The sequence below is a fragment of the Oncorhynchus mykiss genome, chromosome 2 (genome assembly GCF_013265735.2).
Source record: "Oncorhynchus mykiss isolate Arlee chromosome 2, USDA_OmykA_1.1, whole genome shotgun sequence".
NCBI lineage: Eukaryota > Metazoa > Chordata > Actinopteri > Salmoniformes > Salmonidae > Oncorhynchus > Oncorhynchus mykiss.
In genome coordinates, this window is record NC_048566.1 from 1,355,001 (window position 1) to 1,375,000 (window position 20,000).

Here is a 20,000-nt window from a genome sequence, read left to right on the forward strand (position 1 = left end):
ATCCTCCTTCTTCTTCTTCTACTTCTTATTCTCCTTTTTCTTCTTCTTCTCCTCCTTCTTCTTCTCCTTCTTATCCTCCTTCTTCTTTTTTTCTTATTCTTCTTCTTTTTCTTCTTCTTCTCCTTCTTCTTCTTCTTCTCCTTCTTCTTATTCTTCTCCTTCTTCTTATTCTTCTCCTTCTTCTTTTTCTTCCTACACATAAAATGTATTTAGCATGAGTGTTAGTCACTCTGGATAAAAGCGTCTGCTAAATGGCATTTCTTTTTATATGCTTCTCCTTCTTCCTCTTCCTCTTCTACTAGAAATCCTTTGTAGTGCAATGCCGACTTTAGGTATTTTCCCTGTGTTGCTCATTTCAACTTCCTGTTCTTTTCTGCTTTAGACTAGCCCTAACTTCTCACTTTTACTCCAACCACAGGTGGGTAAAGGTTATAACCAGATTTACTGTATATTATATCTACATTAGGTGGGTAAGGGTTATAACCAGATTTACTGTATATTATATCTACATTAGGTGGGTAAGGGTTATAACCAGAGTTACTGTATATTATATCTATATTAGGTGGGTAAGGGTTCTAACCAGATTTACTGTATATTATATCTACATTAGGTGGGTAAGGGTTATAACCAGATTTACTGTATATTATATCTACATTAGGTGGGTAAGGGTTATAACCAGATTTACTGTATATTATATCTACATTAGGTTGGTAAGGGTTATAACCAGATTTACTGTATATTATATCTACATTAGGTTGGTAAGGGTTATAACCAGATTTACTGTATATTATATCTACATTAGGTGGGTAAGGGTTATAACCAGATTTACTGTATATTATATCTACATTAGGTGGGTAAGGGTTATAACCAGATTTACTGTATATTATATCTACATTAGGTGGGTAAGGGTTATAACCAGATTTACTGTATATTATATCTACATTAGGTTGGTAAGGGTTATAACCAGATTTACTGTATATTATATCTACATTAGGTGGGTAAAGGTTATAACCAGATTTACTGTATATTATATCTACATTAGGTGGGTAAGGGTTCTAACCAGATTTACTGTATATTATATCTACATTAGGTTGGTAAGGGTTATAACCAGATTTACTGTATATTATATCGACATTAGGTGGGTAAGGGTTATAACCAGATTTACTGTATATTATATCTACATTAGGTTGGTAAGGGTTCTAACCAGATTTACTGTATATTATATCTACATTAGGTGGGTAAGGGTTATAACCAGATTTACTGTATATTATATCTATATTAGGTTGGTAAGGGTTATAACCAGATTTACTGTATATTATATCTACATTAGGTGGGTAAGGGTTATAACCAGATTTACTGTATATTATATCTACATTAGGTGGGTAAGGGTTATAACCAGATTTACTGTATAGTATATCTACATTAGGTGGGTAAGGGTTATAACCAGATTTACTGTATATTATATCTACATTAGGTGGGTAAGGGTTATAACCAGATTTACTGTATATTATATCTACATTAGGTTGGTAAGGGTTATAACCAGATTTACTGTATATTATATCTACATTAGGTGGGTAAGGATTATAACCAGATTTACTGTATATTATATATATATTAGGTGGGTAAGGGTTATAACCAGAGTTACTGTATATTATATCTACATTAGGTGGGTAAGGGTTATAACCAGATCTACTGTATATTATATCTACATTAGGTGGGTAAGGGGCGCTTCGCTGAGGTGTTCAAGGCCAAGCTGAGGCAGCCCGGCTCCTCGTCGGACCAGTATGAGACGGTGGCCGTGAAGATCTTCCCTGAGGAAGAGTACGCATCGTGGAAGAACGAGAAGGACATCTTCTCCGACCACGACCTTCGCCACGACAACGTCCTCCACTTCCTCACAGCAGAGGAGAGAAAGGTAGTGTAGCGTCCCTGTTTCGATCCATCCCAAATGGCACCCTATTCCCTATGTAGTGCACTTCTTTGGCCTAATCGCAGCCTATGTTATCTTTGTTGCACTTTACTGAAGGGATCACAGGGATACATACTGTGTTGTCCACTGTCTCTAGATTACAGGGATACATACTGTATATTGTTGTCCACTGTCTCTAGATAACAGGGATACATACTGTGTTGTCCACTGTCTCTAGATTACAGAGATACATACTGTGTTGTCCACTGTCTCTAGATTACAGAGATACATACTGTGTTGTCCACTAGTTCTAGATTACAGGGATACATACTGTGTTGTCCACTAGTTCTAGATTACAGGGATACATACTGTATAGTGTTGTTCACTAGTTCTAGATTACAGGGATACATACTGTGTTGTTCACTAGTTCTAGATTACAGAGATACATACTGTGTTGTCCACTAGTTCTAGATTACAGGGATACATACTGTGTTGTCCACTAGTTCTAGATTACAGGGATACATACTGTATAGTGTTGTTCACTAGTTCTAGATTACAGGGATACATACTGTGTTGTCCACTGTCTCTAGATTACATAGATACATACTGTATATTGTTGTTCACTGTCTCTAGATTACAGAGATACATACTGTGTTGTCCACTAGTTCTAGATTACAGGGATACATACTGTATACTGTTGTTCACTAGTTCTAGATTACAGAGATACATACTGTGTTGTTCACTAGTTCTAGATTACAGAGATACATACTGTGTTGTCCACTAGTTCTAGATTACAGGGATACATACTGTGTTGTCCACTAGTTCTAGATTACAGGGATACATACTGTGTTGTTCACTAGTTCTAGATTACAGAGATACATACTGTGTTGTCCACTAGTTCTAGATTACAGGGATACATACTGTATACTGTTGTTCACTAGTTCTAGATTACAGAGATACATACTGTGTTGTTCACTAGTTCTAGATTACAGAGATACATACTGTGTTGTTCACTAGTTCTAGATTACAGAGATACATACTGTGTTGTTCACTAGTTCTAGATTACAGAGATACATACTGTGTTGTTCACTAGTTCTAGATTACAGAGATACATACTGTATATTGTTGTTCACTAGTTCTAGATTACAGAGATACATACTGTGTTGTCCACTAGTTCTAGATTACAGAGATACATACTGTGTTGTTCACTAGTTCTAGATTACAGGGATACATACTGTATATTGTTGTTCACTAGTTCTAGATTACAGGGATACATACTGTATATTGTTGTTCACTGTCTCTAGATTACAGAGATACATACTGTGTTGTCCACTAGTTCTAGATTACAGAGATACATACTGTGTTGTTCACTAGTTCTAGATTACAGAGATACATACTGTGTTGTCCACTAGTTCTAGATTACAGAGATACATACTGTGTTGTTCACTAGTTCTAGATTACAGGGATACATACTGTGTTGTCCACTAGTTCTAGATTACAGGGATACATACTGTGTTGTCCACTGTCTCTAGATTACAGGGATACATACTGTGTTGTTCACTAGTTCTAGATTACAGAGATACATACTGTGTTGTTCACTAGTTCTAGATTACAGGGATACATACTGTGTTGTTCACTGTCTCTAGATTACAGGGATACATACTGTGTTGTCCACTAGTTCTAGATTACAGGGATACATACTGTGTTGTCCAGTAGTTCTAGATTACAGGGATACATACTGTGTTGTCCACTAGTTCTAGATTACAGGGATACATACTGTGTTGTCCACTAGTTCTAGATTACAGGGATACATACTGTATATTGTTGTTCACTGTCTCTAGATTACAGGGATACATACTGTGTTGTCCACTAGTTCTAGATTACAGAGATACATACTGTGTTGTTCACTAGTTCTAGATTACAGAGATACATACTGTGTTGTTCACTAGTTCTAGATTACAGGGATACATACTGTGTTGTCCACTAGTTCTAGATTACAGGGATACATACTGTGTTGTCCACTGTCTCTAGATTACAGGGATACATACTGTGTTGTCCACTAGTTCTAGATTACAGGGATACATACTGTGTTGTTCACTAGTTCTAGATTACAGAGATACATACTGTGTTGTTCACTAGTTCTAGATTACAGAGATACATACTGTATATTGTTGTCCACTAGTTCTAGATTACAGGGATACATACTGTGTTGTCCACTAGTTCTAGATTACAGAGATACATACTGTGTTGTCCACTAGTTCTAGATTACAGGGATACATACTGTGTTGTCCACTAGTTCTAGATTACAGGGATACATACTGTATATTGTTGTCCACTAGTTCTAGATTACAGAGATACATACTGTGTTGTCCACTAGTTCTAGATTACAGGGATACATACTGTATATTGTTGTCCACTAGTTCTAGATTACAGAGATACATACTGTGTTGTCCACTAGTTCTAGATTACAGGGATACATACTGTGTTGTCCACTAGTTCTAGATTACAGGGATACATACTGTGTTGTCCACTAGTTCTAGATTACAGAGATACATACTGTGTTGTTCACTAGTTCTAGATTACAGAGATACATACTGTATATTGTTGTTCACTAGTTCTAGATTACAGGGATACATACTGTGTTGTTCACTAGTTCTAGATTACAGAGATACATACTGTGTTGTTCACTAGTTCTAGATTACAGGGATACATACTGTGTTGTCCACTAGTTCTAGATTACAGAGATACATACTGTGTTGTCCACTAGTTCTAGATTACAGGGATACATACTGTGTTGTTCACTGTCTCTAGATTACAGGGATACATACTGTGTTGTCCACTAGTTCTAGATTACAGAGATACATACTGTGTTGTCCACTAGTTCTAGATTACAGAGATACATACTGTGGTGTCCACTGTCTCTAGATTACAGGGATACATACTGTGTTGTTCACTAGTTCTAGATTACAGGGATACATACTGTGTTGTCCACTAGTTCTAGATTACAGGGATACATACTGTATATTGTTGTCCACTAGTTCTAGATTACAGGGATACATACTGTGTTGTTCACTAGTTCTAGATTACAGGGATACATACTGTGTTGTCCACTAGTTCTAAATTACAGGGATACATACTGTATAGTGTTGTTCACTAGTTCTAGATTACAGGGATAGGATGTAGATATATTCGCACATACTTCAGTCTGAGACTGACATCGTTAAAGTCCTTTAAGGTGACGTTCAAATGACAGGTGTTGTACATAACAAAGTCATCAACAATTGGATCATCTCTAACCAATCAGAGGTGTCAAAGCCACCTTTACCCACGTGTGTTCTGGCTCTGGCCCAACCCATCCGGTTTTCTGGACCAATCAGAGGTGTCATAGCCACCTTAACCCACGTGTGTTCTGGCTCTGGCCCAACCCGTCCGGTTTTCTGGACCAATCAGAAGTGTCAAAGCCACCTTTACCCACGTGTGTTCTGCCTCTGGCCCAACCCGTCCGGTTTTCTGGACCAATCAGAACAGTTAGAATGTGTTTGCGTGTTAGAAATCGTCTGGGAGGAACTCAGATCCAGACTCACTGTGGAGAAGAAACTCCCGTCCGTGGTCGTGGCTTAGCGTTAGGCAAGAGCAAAGAGCTTTGGGTCGCCAGGCAAACAAACAGACATGCCCCCTTTAAGTTAATTGTTCCCAACACCCTTTCTAACCGTCTCTGTTGGTGTCTTTCTGTCCGTTGTAGATGTCGAAGCAGTACTGGCTGATCACAGCCTTCCACCCCCGAGGAAACCTTCAGGAGTACCTGACCCGTAACCTGGTCTCCTGGGAGGATCTACGGGGTCTGGGCGGGTCCCTGGCCTGCGGGGTGGCACACCTTCACAGTGACCACACGGCCTGCGGGCGACCCAAAGTGCCCATCGTACACCGCGACCTGAAGAGCTCTAACATCCTGGTGAAGCAGGATCTGACCTGTTGTCTGTGTGACTTTGGACTGGGGCTCAGACTGGATAACACCATGACAGTGGATGATCTAGCTAACAGCGGACAGGTGAGAGGTAACGGGTCCTGTTGTTGTTGATGTTTACAGTGTTGTTTCTGATGTAAACATAAGACCTTACACACCCTATAACACAACCTGTAGTCTACATCCCGCTGTTCAGAGAGGGTGGTGGTTTACAGAGATATCTGAGTACTGAGTAAGATGCAGCCTTACGTCCCGGTGTTCAGAGAGGGTGATGGTTTACAGAGATATCTGAGTACTGAGTAAGATGCAGCCTTACGTCCCGCTGTTCAGAGAGGGTGATGGTTTACAGAGATATCAGAGTACTGAGTAAGATGCACCTCCCTTTCAGTGTCAGACAGTCACTAGAATGGGATTTCTTTATTTACTGTAGATGCATATTTGTGGTTGAATGTTCTTTTGTTCTCTCACTAATGTTTTCCCCACTGGCTGTTCTCAGTGTTAAGTCAGAACTGTTTGCTGACAGGATAGATCAAAGAGAGAGAGAGAGATAAAGAGCGAGAGAGATAAAGAGAGATAAAGAGAGACAGGGAGAGACAGGGAGAGAGACACAGAGAGAGGGAGAGACAGGGAGAGAGACACAGAGAGAGGGAGAGACAGGGAGAGAGACACAGAGAGAGGGAGAGACAGGGAGAGAGACACAGAGAGAGGGAGAGACAGGGAGAGAGACACAGAGAGAGGGAGAGACAGGGAGAGCGACACAGAGAGAGGGAGAGACAGGGAGAGAGACAGAGAGAGGGAGAGGCAGGGAGAGAGACACAGAGAGAGAGAGAAAGAGAGAGAGAGAGAGTTAGAGAGAGAGACAGAGAGAGAGACACAGAGAGAGAGAGAAAGAGAGAGAGAGAGAGACAGAGAGAGACAGAGAGAGAGCGAGAGAGAGACAGAGAGAGAGAGAGAGGGAGACAGAGAGAGAGAGAGCGAGAGAGAGAGAGAGACACACAGAAAGAGAGACACAGAGAGAGAGAGAGAGAGAGGAGAGGAGAGGAGAGGGAGAGCGAGAGAGAGAGAGACACTGAGAGGGAGAGAGAGAGAGAGAGAGCAGCATAGAAAAGAGGTCAGGCTGTGTTGCGACATGCAGGGGAACTCCCTCAGTCAGTTGTATCAGTCTATCTTCTACCAGACTGAACTTTGTTCATGTGTGCCAGTCTGATTCAGGGGCTGGTAATGTAGCGGTAGAAACAGGTGCTCGGTTAAGCGGGTGGGGAACACAAACTAACAAACACACATCTTTCCCGTACTAACAAAGACCTAGATATTATTTAGGTTAAGCAGCAACGTGTTTTCCCTGTCCCCCCCCCCTCGACCATAAAAACTCTCCCCTGGAATCATGTTTCCTGATCGTGATCCAATATTATCCAAGGCAAAAAAACAAAACAAAAAAAAAAGTACAATTCTAGTCTTAATTCTGGTTTATTACAGATGTCTTTCTTATTTTTTAAATGGGACACAGATGACAGAGGCAGGATATGAGCCATAAATGCAACAGAAAATAGAGCGGCTAGCAGCCATGCCCGGGGTTCAAGCTTTGGCCCCACCATCAGGACTAGTCGTAACACATCGCCCTTGGATGAGCTACTGCTTATTTATCCAGGTAGGCTAGTTGAGAACACCTTTATTTAACCAGGTAGGCTAGTTGAGAACAAGTTCTCATTTGCAACTGCGACCTGGCCAAGATAAAGCATAGCAGTGTGAACAGACAACACAGAGGACTAGTCGTAACACATCGCCCTTGGATGAGCTACTGCTGCACTTCTTTATCACGTTTGCCAAATATCAGAACTCAAAATCAAAACAAATTGTGCAAGATGCTTGTGTTGGATGTTTGGACCATGTCGACTATGTTGACTTGTTCTAACAACATGGCAGTTATAAGTCAATGCAAGTCAATATAAGTCAATATAAGTCAATATAAGTCAATATAAGTCAATGCAAGTCAATATAAGTCAATATAAGTCAAGGCAAAACTGAACTATACTTTACAGGTTAGCTAGACTAATATCCCTGAGCATCTGTGCCAAATTTCATTACTCTGAGTCAAACTGATCAGGCGACATGTGGCCGTTACAGCGTCACTGTGTTCCATCTGAGTGTGCTCAGATACTCTGTCTCCTCTAACAAAGTTATTTGGTGACTCATGTTTGTGTCTCTCCCCTCTGTATACTCTCTCTCTCTCTCTCTCTCTCTCTCTCTCTGTCTCTCTCGGTCTGTCTGTCTCTCTCTCTCTCTATCTATCTCTCTCTCTCTCTCTCTCTCTCTCTGTATCTCTCTCTCTCTCTCTCTCCCTTTCTGTCTCTCTCCCTTTCTGTCTCTCTCTCTCTCTGTCTCTCTCTCTCTGTCTCTGTCTCTGTTGTGACTACGTTGACACTACGTCTCTGTGTCTGCGTGTTACAGGTGGGCACAGCCAGGTACATGGCTCCTGAAGTGTTGGAGTCCAGGCTGAACCTGGAGAACATTGAGTCGTTCAAGCAGACAGATGTCTATTCTATGGCTCTGGTGTTGTGGGAGATCACCTCCCGCTGTCATGCCATCGGAGGTACACTCACTCACTCACTCACTCACTCACTCACTCACTCACTCACTCACTCTGGTGTTGTGGGAGATCACCTCCCGCTGTCATGCCATCGGAGGTACACTCACTCACTCACTCACTCACTCACTCACTCACACACACGCACACGTAGACACGCACACATAGACACACTCACACAGACACACTCACTCACTCACTCACTCACACACTCACACACACACACACACACACACACACACACACACACACACACACACACACACACACACACACACACACACACACACACATGCACACATGCACACACGCACAACCCAGATTAAGCCTACTTCCTTAGCCTATAAGCTTCCTGGACGATGCTAAGATCATGCTCAATGGGAACAGGAACAGGAACAGGAACAGGAACAGGCTTAATATGGGACAGGAACAGGAACAGGCTTAATATGGGACAGGAACAGGAACAGGCTTAATATGGGACAGGAACAGGAACAGGAACAGGCTTAATATGGGACAGGAACAGGAACAGGAACAGGCTTAATATGGGACAGGAACACGAACAGGCTTAATATGGGACAGGAACAGGAACAGGAACAGGCTTAATATGGGACAGGAACAGGAACAGGCTTAATATGGGACAGGGAAGGCGTCTGAACGTTGGGGGTTGCTTGACTGAGGAATATGAAAAATGGATATTGTAGTAGCTCAATTATGATTGGCTCTTCTTTAAACCCAATCATATTAGCCCAACAGCGTGTGGTATTGGTTTGTGTTTTAAATCTCTGATCCGTTGTCTGTGTGTGGAGAATGAGTAGCCTGTCCGACCCACAGCGTTGGTGGTTTCCACAGCTCAATCAGCTGTTGTTCCTCCACTAACTTAACAGTTCACACTATTCCCTATATAGTACACTACTCTAGAGCCCTGTTCCCTATATAGTACACTACTATAGAGCCCTATTCCATATATAATACACTACTCTAGAGCCCTATTCCCTATATAGTACACTACTCTAGAGCACTATTCCCTATATAGTACACTACTCTAGAGCCCTATTCCCTATATAGTACAGTACCTCATGCAGTAACTAGTAGTGTCATGGTAGAGTATCTCATACAGTAACTAGTAGTGTGATGGTAGAGTATCTCATACAGTAACTAGTAGTGTGATGGTAGATCACCTCATACAGTAACTAGTAGTGTGGTGGTAGAGTATCTCATACAGTAACTAGTAGTGTGGTGGTAGAGGACCTCATACAGTAACTAGTAGTGTGATGGTAGATCACCTCATACAGTAACTAGTAGTGTCATGGTAGAGTATCTCATACAGTAACTAGTAGTGTGATGGTAGATCACCTCATACAGTAACTAGTAGTGTCATGGTAGATCACCTCATACAGTAACTAGTAGTGTGATGGTAGATCACCTCATACAGTAACTAGTAGTGTCATGGTAGATCACCTCATACAGTAACTAGTAGTGTGGTGGTAGAGTATCTCATACAGTAACTAGTAGTGTGATGGTAGATCACCTCATACAGTAACTAGTAGTGTCATGGTAGAGTATCTCATACAGTAACTAGTAGTGTGATGGTAGATCACCTCATACAGTAACTAGTAGTGTGATGGTAGAGTATCTCATACAGTAACTAGTAGTGTCATGGTAGATCACCTCATACAGTAACTAGTAGTGTCATGGTAGATCACCTCATACAGTAACTAGTAGTGTGATGGTAGATCACCTCATACAGTAACTAGTAGTGTGATGGTAGATCACCTCATACAGTAACTAGTAGTGTGATGGTAGATCACCTCATACAGTAACTAGTAGTGTGATGGTAGAGTATCTCATACAGTAACTAGTAGTGTGATGGTAGAGTATCTCATACAGTAACTAGTAGTGTCATGGTAGATCACCTCATACAGTAACTAGTAGTGTCATGGTAGATCACCTCATACAGTAACTAGTAGTGTGTGATGGTAGAGGACCTCATACAGTAACTAGTAGTGTGATGGTAGAGTATCTCATACAGTAACTAGTAGTGTGATGGTAGATCACCTCATACAGTAACTAGTAGTGTCATGGTAGAGTATCTCATACAGTAACTAGTAGTGTAATGGTAGAGGACCTCATACAGTAACTAGTAGTGTGTCATGGTAGAGTATCTCATACAGTAACTAGTAGTGTGATGGTAGAGTATCTCATACAGTAACTAGTAGTGTGATGGTAGAGTATCTCATACAGTAACTAGTAGTGTGATGGTAGAGTATCTCATACAGTAACTAGTAGTGTGATGGTAGATCACCTCATACAGTAACTAGTAGTGTGATGGTAGAGTATCTCATACAGTAACTAGTAGTGTGATGGTAGAGTATCTCATACAGTAACTAGTAGTGTGGTGGTAGAGTATCTCATACAGTAACTAGTAGTGTCATGGTAGAGTATATCATACAGTAACTAGTAGTGTGATGGTAGAGTATCTCATACAGTAACTAGTAGTGTGATGGTAGATCACCTCATACAGTAACTAGTAGTGTCATGGTAGAGTATCTCATACAGTAACTAGTAGTGCGGTGGTAGAAGACCTCATACAGTAACTAGTAGTGTGTCATGGTAGAGTATCTCATACAGTAACTAGTAGTGTGGTGGTAGAGTATCTCATACAGTAACTAGTAGTGTCATGGTAGAGTATCTCATACAGTAACTAGTAGTGTGGTGGTAGAGTATCTCATACAGTAACTAGTAGTGTGGTGGTAGAGTATCTCATACAGTAACTAGTAGTGTCATGGTAGATCACCTCATAATGTAACTAGTAGTGTGGTGGTAGAGTATCTCATACAGTAACTAGTAGTGTGATGGTAGATCACCTCATACAGTAACTAGTAGTGTCATGGTAGAGTATCTCATACAGTAACTAGTAGTGTCATGGTAGAGTATCTCATACAGTAACTAGTAGTGTGGTGGTAGAGTATCTCATACAGTAACTAGTAGTGTGATGGTAGATCACCTCATACAGTAACTAGTAGTGTCATGGTAGAGTATCTCATACAGTAACTAGTAGTGTCATGGTAGAGTATCTCATACAGTAACTAGTAGTGTGGTGGTAGAGTATCTCATACAGTAACTAGTAGTGTGGTGGTAGATCACCTCATACAGTAACTAGTAGTGTCATGGTAGAGTATCTCATACAGTAACTAGTAGTGTCATGGTAGAGTATCTCATACAGTAACTAGTAGTGTGATGGTAGATCACCTCATACAGTAACTAGTAGTGTGATGGTAGAGTATCTCATACAGTAACTAGTAGTGTGGTGGTAGATCACCTCATACAGTAACTAGTAGTGTGTGATGGTAGAGTATCTCATACAGTAACTAGTAGTGTGTCATGGTAGAGTATCTCATACAGTAACTAGTAGTGTCATGGTAGAGTATCTCATACAGTAACTACTAGTGTGATGGTAGATCACCTCATACAGTAACTAGTAGTGTGATGGTAGATCACCTCATACAGTAACTAGTAGTGTGGTGGTAGAGTATCTCATACAGTAACTAGTAGTGTCATGGTAGAGTATCTCATACAGTAACTAGTAGTGTGATGGTAGAGTATCTCATACAGTAACTAGTAGTGTGTCATGGTAGAGTATCTCATACAGTAACTAGTAGTGTGATGGTAGATCACCTCATACAGTAACTAGTAGTGTGATGGTAGAGTATCTCATACAGTAACTAGTAGTGTCATGGTAGATCACCTCATACAGTAACTAGTAGTGTCATGGTAGATCACCTCATACAGTAACTAGTAGTTTTATGGTAGAGTATCTCATACAGTAACTAGTAGTGTGATGGTAGAGGACCTCATACAGTAACTAGTAGTGTGATGGTAGAGTATCTCATACAGTAACTAGTAGTGTCATGGTAGAGTATATCATACAGTAACTAGTAGTGTCATGGTAGAGTATCTCATACAGTAACTAGTAGTGTGATGGTAGATCACCTCATACAGTAACTAGTAGTGTGATGGTAGAGTATCTCATACAGTAACTAGTAGTGTCATGGTAGATCACCTCATACAGTAACTAGTAGTGTCATGGTAGATCACCTCATACAGTAACTAGTAGTGTGATGGTAGAGTATCTCATACAGTAACTAGTAGTGTGATGGTAGATCACCTCATACAGTAACGAGTAGTGTGATGGTAGAGTATATCATACAGTAACTAGTAGTGTGGTGGTAGAGGACCTCATACAGTAACTAGTAGTGGCATGGTAGATCACCTCATACAGTAACTAGTAGTGTGATGGTAGAGTATCTCATACAGTAACTAGTAGTGTCATGGTAGAGTATCTCATACAGTAACTAGTAGTGTGTCGTGGTAGAGTATCTCATACAGTAACTAGTAGTGTCATGGTAGAGTATCTCATACAGTAACTAGTAGTGTGGTGGTAGATCACCTCATACAGTAACTAGTAGTGTCATGGTAGAGTATCTCATACAGTAACTAGTAGTGTCATGGTAGAGTATCTCATACAGTAACTAGTAGTGTGGTGGTAGAGTATATCATACAGTAACTAGTAGTGTGGTGGTAGATCACCTCATACAGTAACTAGTAGTGTCATGGTAGAGTATCTCATACAGTAACTAGTAGTGTCATGGTAGAGTATCTCATACAGTAACTAGTAGTGTGATGGTAGATCACCTCATACAGTAACTAGTAGTGTGATGGTAGAGTATCTCATACAGTAACTAGTAGTGTGGTGGTAGATCACCTCATACAGTAACTAGTAGTGTGTGATGGTAGAGTATCTCATACAGTAACTAGTAGTGTGTCATGGTAGAGTATCTCATACAGTAACTAGTAGTGTCATGGTAGAGTATCTCATACAGTAACTAGTAGTGTGATGGTAGAGTATCTCATACAGTAACTAGTAGTGTGGTGGTAGAGTATCTCATACAGTAACTAGTAGTGTCATGGTAGATCACCTCATACAGTAACTAGTAGTGTGGTGGTAGAGTATCTCATACAGTAACTAGTAGTGTGATGGTAGATCACCTCATACAGTAACTAGTAGTGTCATGGTAGAGTATCTCATACAGTAACTAGTAGTGTCATGGTAGAGTATCTCATACAGTAACTAGTAGTGTGGTGGTAGAGTATCTCATACAGTAACTAGTAGTGTGGTGGTAGATCACCTCATACAGTAACTAGTAGTGTCATGGTAGAGTATCTCATACAGTAACTAGTAGTGTCATGGTAGAGTATCTCATACAGTAACTAGTAGTGTGATGGTAGATCACCTCATACAGTAACTAGTAGTGTGATGGTAGAGTATCTCATACAGTAACTAGTAGTGTGGTGGTAGATCACCTCATACAGTAACTAGTAGTGTGTGATGGTAGAGTATCTCATACAGTAACTAGTAGTGTGTCATGGTAGAGTATCTCATACAGTAACTAGTAGTGTCATGGTAGAGTATCTCATACAGTAACTAGTAGTGTGATGGTAGATCACCTCATACAGTAACTAGTAGTGTGATGGTAGATCACCTCATACAGTAACTAGTAGTGTGGTGGTAGAGTATCTCATACAGTAACTAGTAGTGTGGTGGTAGATCACCTCATACAGTAACTAGTAGTGTGTGATGGTAGAGTATCTCATACAGTAACTAGTAGTGTGTCATGGTAGAGTATCTCATACAGTAACTAGTAGTGTCATGGTAGAGTATCTCATACAGTAACTAGTAGTGTGATGGTATAGTATCTCATACAGTAACTAGTAGTGTGGTGGTAGAGTATCTCATACAGTAACTAGTAGTGTCATGGTAGATCACCTCATACAGTAACTAGTAGTGTGGTGGTAGAGTATCTCATACAGTAACTAGTAGTGTGATGGTAGATCACCTCATACAGTAACTAGTAGTGTCATGGTAGAGTATCTCATACAGTAACTAGTAGTGTCATGGTAGAGTATCTCATACAGTAACTAGTAGTGTGGTGGTAGAGTATCTCATACAGTAACTAGTAGTGTGGTGGTAGATCACCTCATACAGTAACTAGTAGTGTCATGGTAGAGTATCTCATACAGTAACTAGTAGTGTCATGGTAGAGTATCTCATACAGTAACTAGTAGTGTGATGGTAGATCACCTCATACAGTAACTAGTAGTGTGATGGTAGAGTATCTCATACAGTAACTAGTAGTGTGGTGGTAGATCACCTCATACAGTAACTAGTAGTGTGTGATGGTAGAGTATCTCATACAGTAACTAGTAGTGTGTCATGGTAGAGTATCTCATACAGTAACTAGTAGTGTCATGGTAGAGTATCTCATACAGTAACTAGTAGTGTGATGGTAGATCACCTCATACAGTAACTAGTAGTGTGATGGTAGATCACCTCATAGAGTAACTAGTAGTGTGGTGGTAGAGTATCTCATACAGTAACTAGTAGTGTGATGGTAGAGTATCTCATACAGTAACTAGTAGTGTGTCATGGTAGAGTATCTCATACAGTAACTAGTAGTGTGATGGTAGATCACCTCATACAGTAACTAGTAGTGTGATGGTAGAGTATCTCATACAGTAACTAGTAGTGTCATGGTAGATCACCTCATACAGTAACTAGTAGTGTCATGGTAGATCACCTCATACAGTAACTAGTAGTGTGATGGTAGAGTATCTCATACAGTAACTAGTAGTGTGATGGTAGATCACCTCATACAGTAACTAGTAGTGTGATGGTAGAGTATCTCATACAGTAACTAGTAGTGTCATGGTAGAGTATATCATACAGTAACTAGTAGTGTCATGGTAGAGTATCTCATACAGTAACTAGTAGTGTGATGGTAGATCACCTCATACAGTAACTAGTAGTGTGATGGTAGAGTATCTCATACAGTAACTAGTAGTGTGATGGTAGATCACCTCATACAGTAACTAGTAGTGTGATGGTAGATCACCTCATACAGTAACTAGTAGTGTGATGGTAGAGGACCTCATACAGTAACTAGTAGTGTGATGGTAGAGTATCTCATACAGTAACTAGCAGTGTGTGGTGGTAGAGTATCTCATACAGTAACTAGTAGTGTGATGGTAGAGTATCTCATACAGTAACTAGTAGTGTGTGATGGTAGATTACCTCATACAGTAACTAGTAGTGTGGTGGTAGAGTATCTCATACAGTAACTAGTAGTGTGATGGTAGAGTATCTCATACAGTAACTAGTAGTGTGATGGTAGAGTATATCATACAGTAACTAGTAGTGTGTCATGGTAGAGTATCTCATACAGTAACTAGTAGTGTGATGGTAGAGTATCTCATACAGTAACTAGTAGTGTGATGGTAGAGTATCTCATACAGTAACTAGTAGTGTCATGGTAGAGGACCTCATACAGTAACTAGTAGTGTGATGGTAGAGTATCTCATACAGTAACTAGTAGTGTGATGGTAGAGTATCTCATACAGTAACTAGTAGTGTGATGGTAGAGTATCTCATACAGTAACTAGTAGTGTGATGGTAGATCACCTCATACAGTAACTAGTAGTGTGTCATGGTAGAGTATCTCATACAGTAACTAGTAGTGTGATGGTAGAGTATCTCATACAGTAACTAGTAGTGTGATGGTAGAGGACCTCATACAGTAACTAGTAGTGTGTCATGGTAGAGTATCTCATACAGTAACTAGTAGTGTGATGGTAGAGTATCTCATACAGTAACTAGTAGTGTGATGGTAGATCACCTCATACAGTAACTAGTAGTGTGATGGTAGAGTATCTCATACAGTAACTAGTAGTGTGTCATGGTAGAGTATCTCATACAGTAACTAGTAGTGTGATGGTAGAGTATCTCATACAGTAACTAGTAGTGTGATGGTAGAGTATCTCATACAGTAACTAGTAGTGTGATGGTAGATCACCTCATACAGTAACTAGTAGTGTGTGATGGTAGAGTATCTCATACAGTAACTAGTAGTGTGATGGTAGAGTATATCATACAGTAACTAGTAGTGTGATGGTAGAGTATCTCATACAGTAACTAGTAGTGTGATGGTAGAGTATCTCATACAGTAACTAGTAGTATGATGGTAGATCACCTCATACAGTAACTAGTAGTGTCATGGTAGAGGACCTCATACAGTAACTAGTAGTGTGATGGTAGATCACCTCATACAGTAACTAGTAGTGTGATGGTAGATCACCTCATACAGTAACTAGTAGTGTGATGGTAGAGGACCTCATACAGTAACTAGTAGTGTGATGGTAGAGTATCTCATACAGTAACTAGCAGTGTGTGGTGGTAGAGTATCTCATACAGTAACTAGTAGTGTGATGGTAGAGTATCTCATACAGTAACTAGTAGTGTGTGATGGTAGATTACCTCATACAGTAACTAGTAGTGTGGTGGTAGAGTATCTCATACAGTAACTAGTAGTGTGATGGTAGAGTATATCATACAGTAACTAGTAGTGTGTCATGGTAGAGTATCTCATACAGTAACTAGTAGTGTGATGGTAGAGTATCTCATACAGTAACTAGTAGTGTGATGGTAGAGTATCTCATACAGTAACTAGTAGTGTCATGGTAGAGGACCTCATACAGTAACTAGTAGTGTGATGGTAGAGTATCTCATACAGTAACTAGTAGTGTGATGGTAGAGTATCTCATACAGTAACTAGTAGTGTGATGGTAGAGTATCTCATACAGTAACTAGTAGTGTGATGGTAGATCACCTCATACAGTAACTAGTAGTGTGTCATGGTAGAGTATCTCATACAGTAACTAGTAGTGTGATGGTAGAGTATCTCATACAGTAACTAGTAGTGTGATGGTAGAGGACCTCATACAGTAACTAGTAGTGTGTCATGGTAGAGTATCTCATACAGTAACTAGTAGTGTGATGGTAGAGTATCTCATACAGTAACTAGTAGTGTGATGGTAGATCACCTCATACAGTAACTAGTAGTGTGATGGTAGAGTATCTCATACAGTAACTAGTAGTGTGTCATGGTAGAGTATCTCATACAGTAACTAGTAGTGTGATGGTAGAGTATCTCATACAGTAACGAGTAGTGTGATGGTAGAGTATCTCATACAGTAACTAGTAGTGTGATGGTAGATCACCTCATACAGTAACTAGTAGTGTGTCATGGTAGAGTATCTCATACAGTAACTAGTAGTGTCATGGTAGAGTATCTCATACAGTAACTAGTAGTGTCATGGTAGAGTATCTCATACAGTAACTAGTAGTGTGATGGTAGAGTATCTCATACAGTAACTAGTAGTGTGATGGTAGAGTATCTCATACAGTAACTAGTAGTGTGTGATGGTAGAGTATCTCATACAGTAACTAGTAGTGTGATGGTAGAGTATCTCATACAGTAACTAGTAGTGTGATGGTAGAGTATCTCATACAGTAACTAGTAGTGTGATGGTAGATCACCTCATACAGTAACTAGTAGTGTGTGATGGTAGAGTATCTCATACAGTAACTAGTAGTGTGATGGTAGAGTATATCATACAGTAACTAGTAGTGTGATGGTAGAGTATCTCATACAGTAACTAGTAGTGTGATGGTAGAGTATCTCATACAGTAACTAGTAGTGTGATGGTAGATCACCTCGTACAGTAACTAGTAGTGTGATGGTAGATCACCTCATACAGTAACTAGTAGTGTCATGGTAGAGTATCTCATACAGGAACTAGTAGTGTGGTGGTAGAAGACCTCATACAGTAACTAGTAGTGTGGTGGTAGAGTATCTCATACAGTAACTAGTAGTGTGATGGTAGAGGACCTCATACAGTAACTAGTAGTGTGATGGTAGAGGACCTCATACAGTAACTAGTAGTGTGATGGTAGAGTATCTCATACAGTAACTAGTAGTGTGTGGTGGTAGAGTATCTCATACAGTAACTAGTAGTGTGATGGTAGAGTATCTCATACAGTAACTAGTAGTGTGTGATGGTAGATTACCTCATACAGTAACTAGTAGTGTGGTGGTAGAGTATCTCATACAGTAACTAGTAGTGTGATGGTAGATCACCTCATACAGTAACTAGTAGTGTGATGGTAGAGTATCTCATACAGTAACTAGTAGTGTGTCATGGTAGAGTATCTCATACAGTAACTAGTAGTGTGATGGTAGAGTATCTCATACAGTAACGAGTAGTGTGATGGTAGAGTATCTCATACAGTAACTAGTAGTGTGATGGTAGATCACCTCATACAGTAACTAGTAGTGTGTCATGGTAGAGTATCTCATACAGTAACTAGTAGTGTCATGGTAGAGTATCTCATACAGTAACTAGTAGTGTCATGGTAGAGTATCTCATACAGTAACTAGTAGTGTGATGGTAGAGTATCTCATACAGTAACTAGTAGTGTGATGGTAGAGTATCTCATACAGTAACTAGTAGTGTGTGATGGTAGAGTATCTCATACAGTAACTAGTAGTGTGATGGTAGAGTATCTCATACAGTAACTAGTAGTGTGATGGTAGAGTATCTCATACAGTAACTAGTAGTGTGATGGTAGATCACCTCATACAGTAACTAGTAGTGTGTGATGGTAGAGTATCTCATACAGTAACTAGTAGTGTGATGGTAGAGTATATCATACAGTAACTAGTAGTGTGATGGTAGAGTATCTCATACAGTAACTAGTAGTGTGATGGTAGAGTATCTCATACAGTAACTAGTAGTGTGATGGTAGATCACCTCGTACAGTAACTAGTAGTGTGATGGTAGATCACCTCATACAGTAACTAGTAGTGTCATGGTAGAGTATCTCATACAGGAACTAGTAGTGTGGTGGTAGAAGACCTCATACAGTAACTAGTAGTGTGGTGGTAGAGTATCTCATACAGTAACTAGTAGTGTGATGGTAGAGGACCTCATACAGTAACTAGTAGTGTGATGGTAGAGGACCTCATACAGTAACTAGTAGTGTGATGGTAGAGTATCTCATACAGTAACTAGTAGTGTGTGGTGGTAGAGTATCTCATACAGTAACTAGTAGTGTGATGGTAGAGTATCTCATACAGTAACTAGTAGTGTGTGATGGTAGATTACCTCATACAGTAACTAGTAGTGTGGTGGTAGAGTATCTCATACAGTAACTAGTAGTGTGATGGTAGAGTATCTCATACAGTAACTAGTAGTGTGATGGTAGAGTATCTCATACAGTAACTAGTAGTGTGTCATGGTAGAGTATCTCATACAGTAACTAGTAGTGTGATGGTAGAGTATCTCATACAGTAACTAGTAGTGTCATGGTAGAGGACCTCATACAGTAACTAGTAGTGTGATGGTAGAGTATCTCATACAGTAACTAGTAGTGTGATGGTAGAGTATCTCATACAGTAACTAGTAGTGTGATGGTAGAGTATCTCATACAGTAACTAGTAGTGTGATGGTAGATCACCTCATACAGTAACTAGTAGTGTCATGGTAGAGTATCTCATACAGTAACTAGTAGTGTGGTGGTAGAAGACCTCATACAGTAACTAGGTGTGTGGTGGTAGAGTATCTCATACAGTAACTAGTAGTGTGTGGTG

The 20,000-nt window shown here is 40.0% G+C and overlaps 1 protein-coding gene across 1 annotated transcript in view; it reads left to right on the top strand.

Moving 5' to 3' along the window:
- Positions 1-20,000, top strand: part of tgfbr2b (transforming growth factor beta receptor 2b) — an 81,735-nt gene that overhangs the window by 45,799 nt on the left and 15,936 nt on the right. The window contains exons 6-8 of the mRNA XM_036934986.1: positions 1,715-1,915; positions 5,652-5,957; positions 8,322-8,463. Of these exons, the coding sequence (XP_036790881.1) occupies positions 1,715-1,915; positions 5,652-5,957; positions 8,322-8,463 (649 nt within the window). The remainder of the gene's footprint in view (positions 1-1,714; positions 1,916-5,651; positions 5,958-8,321; positions 8,464-20,000) is intronic.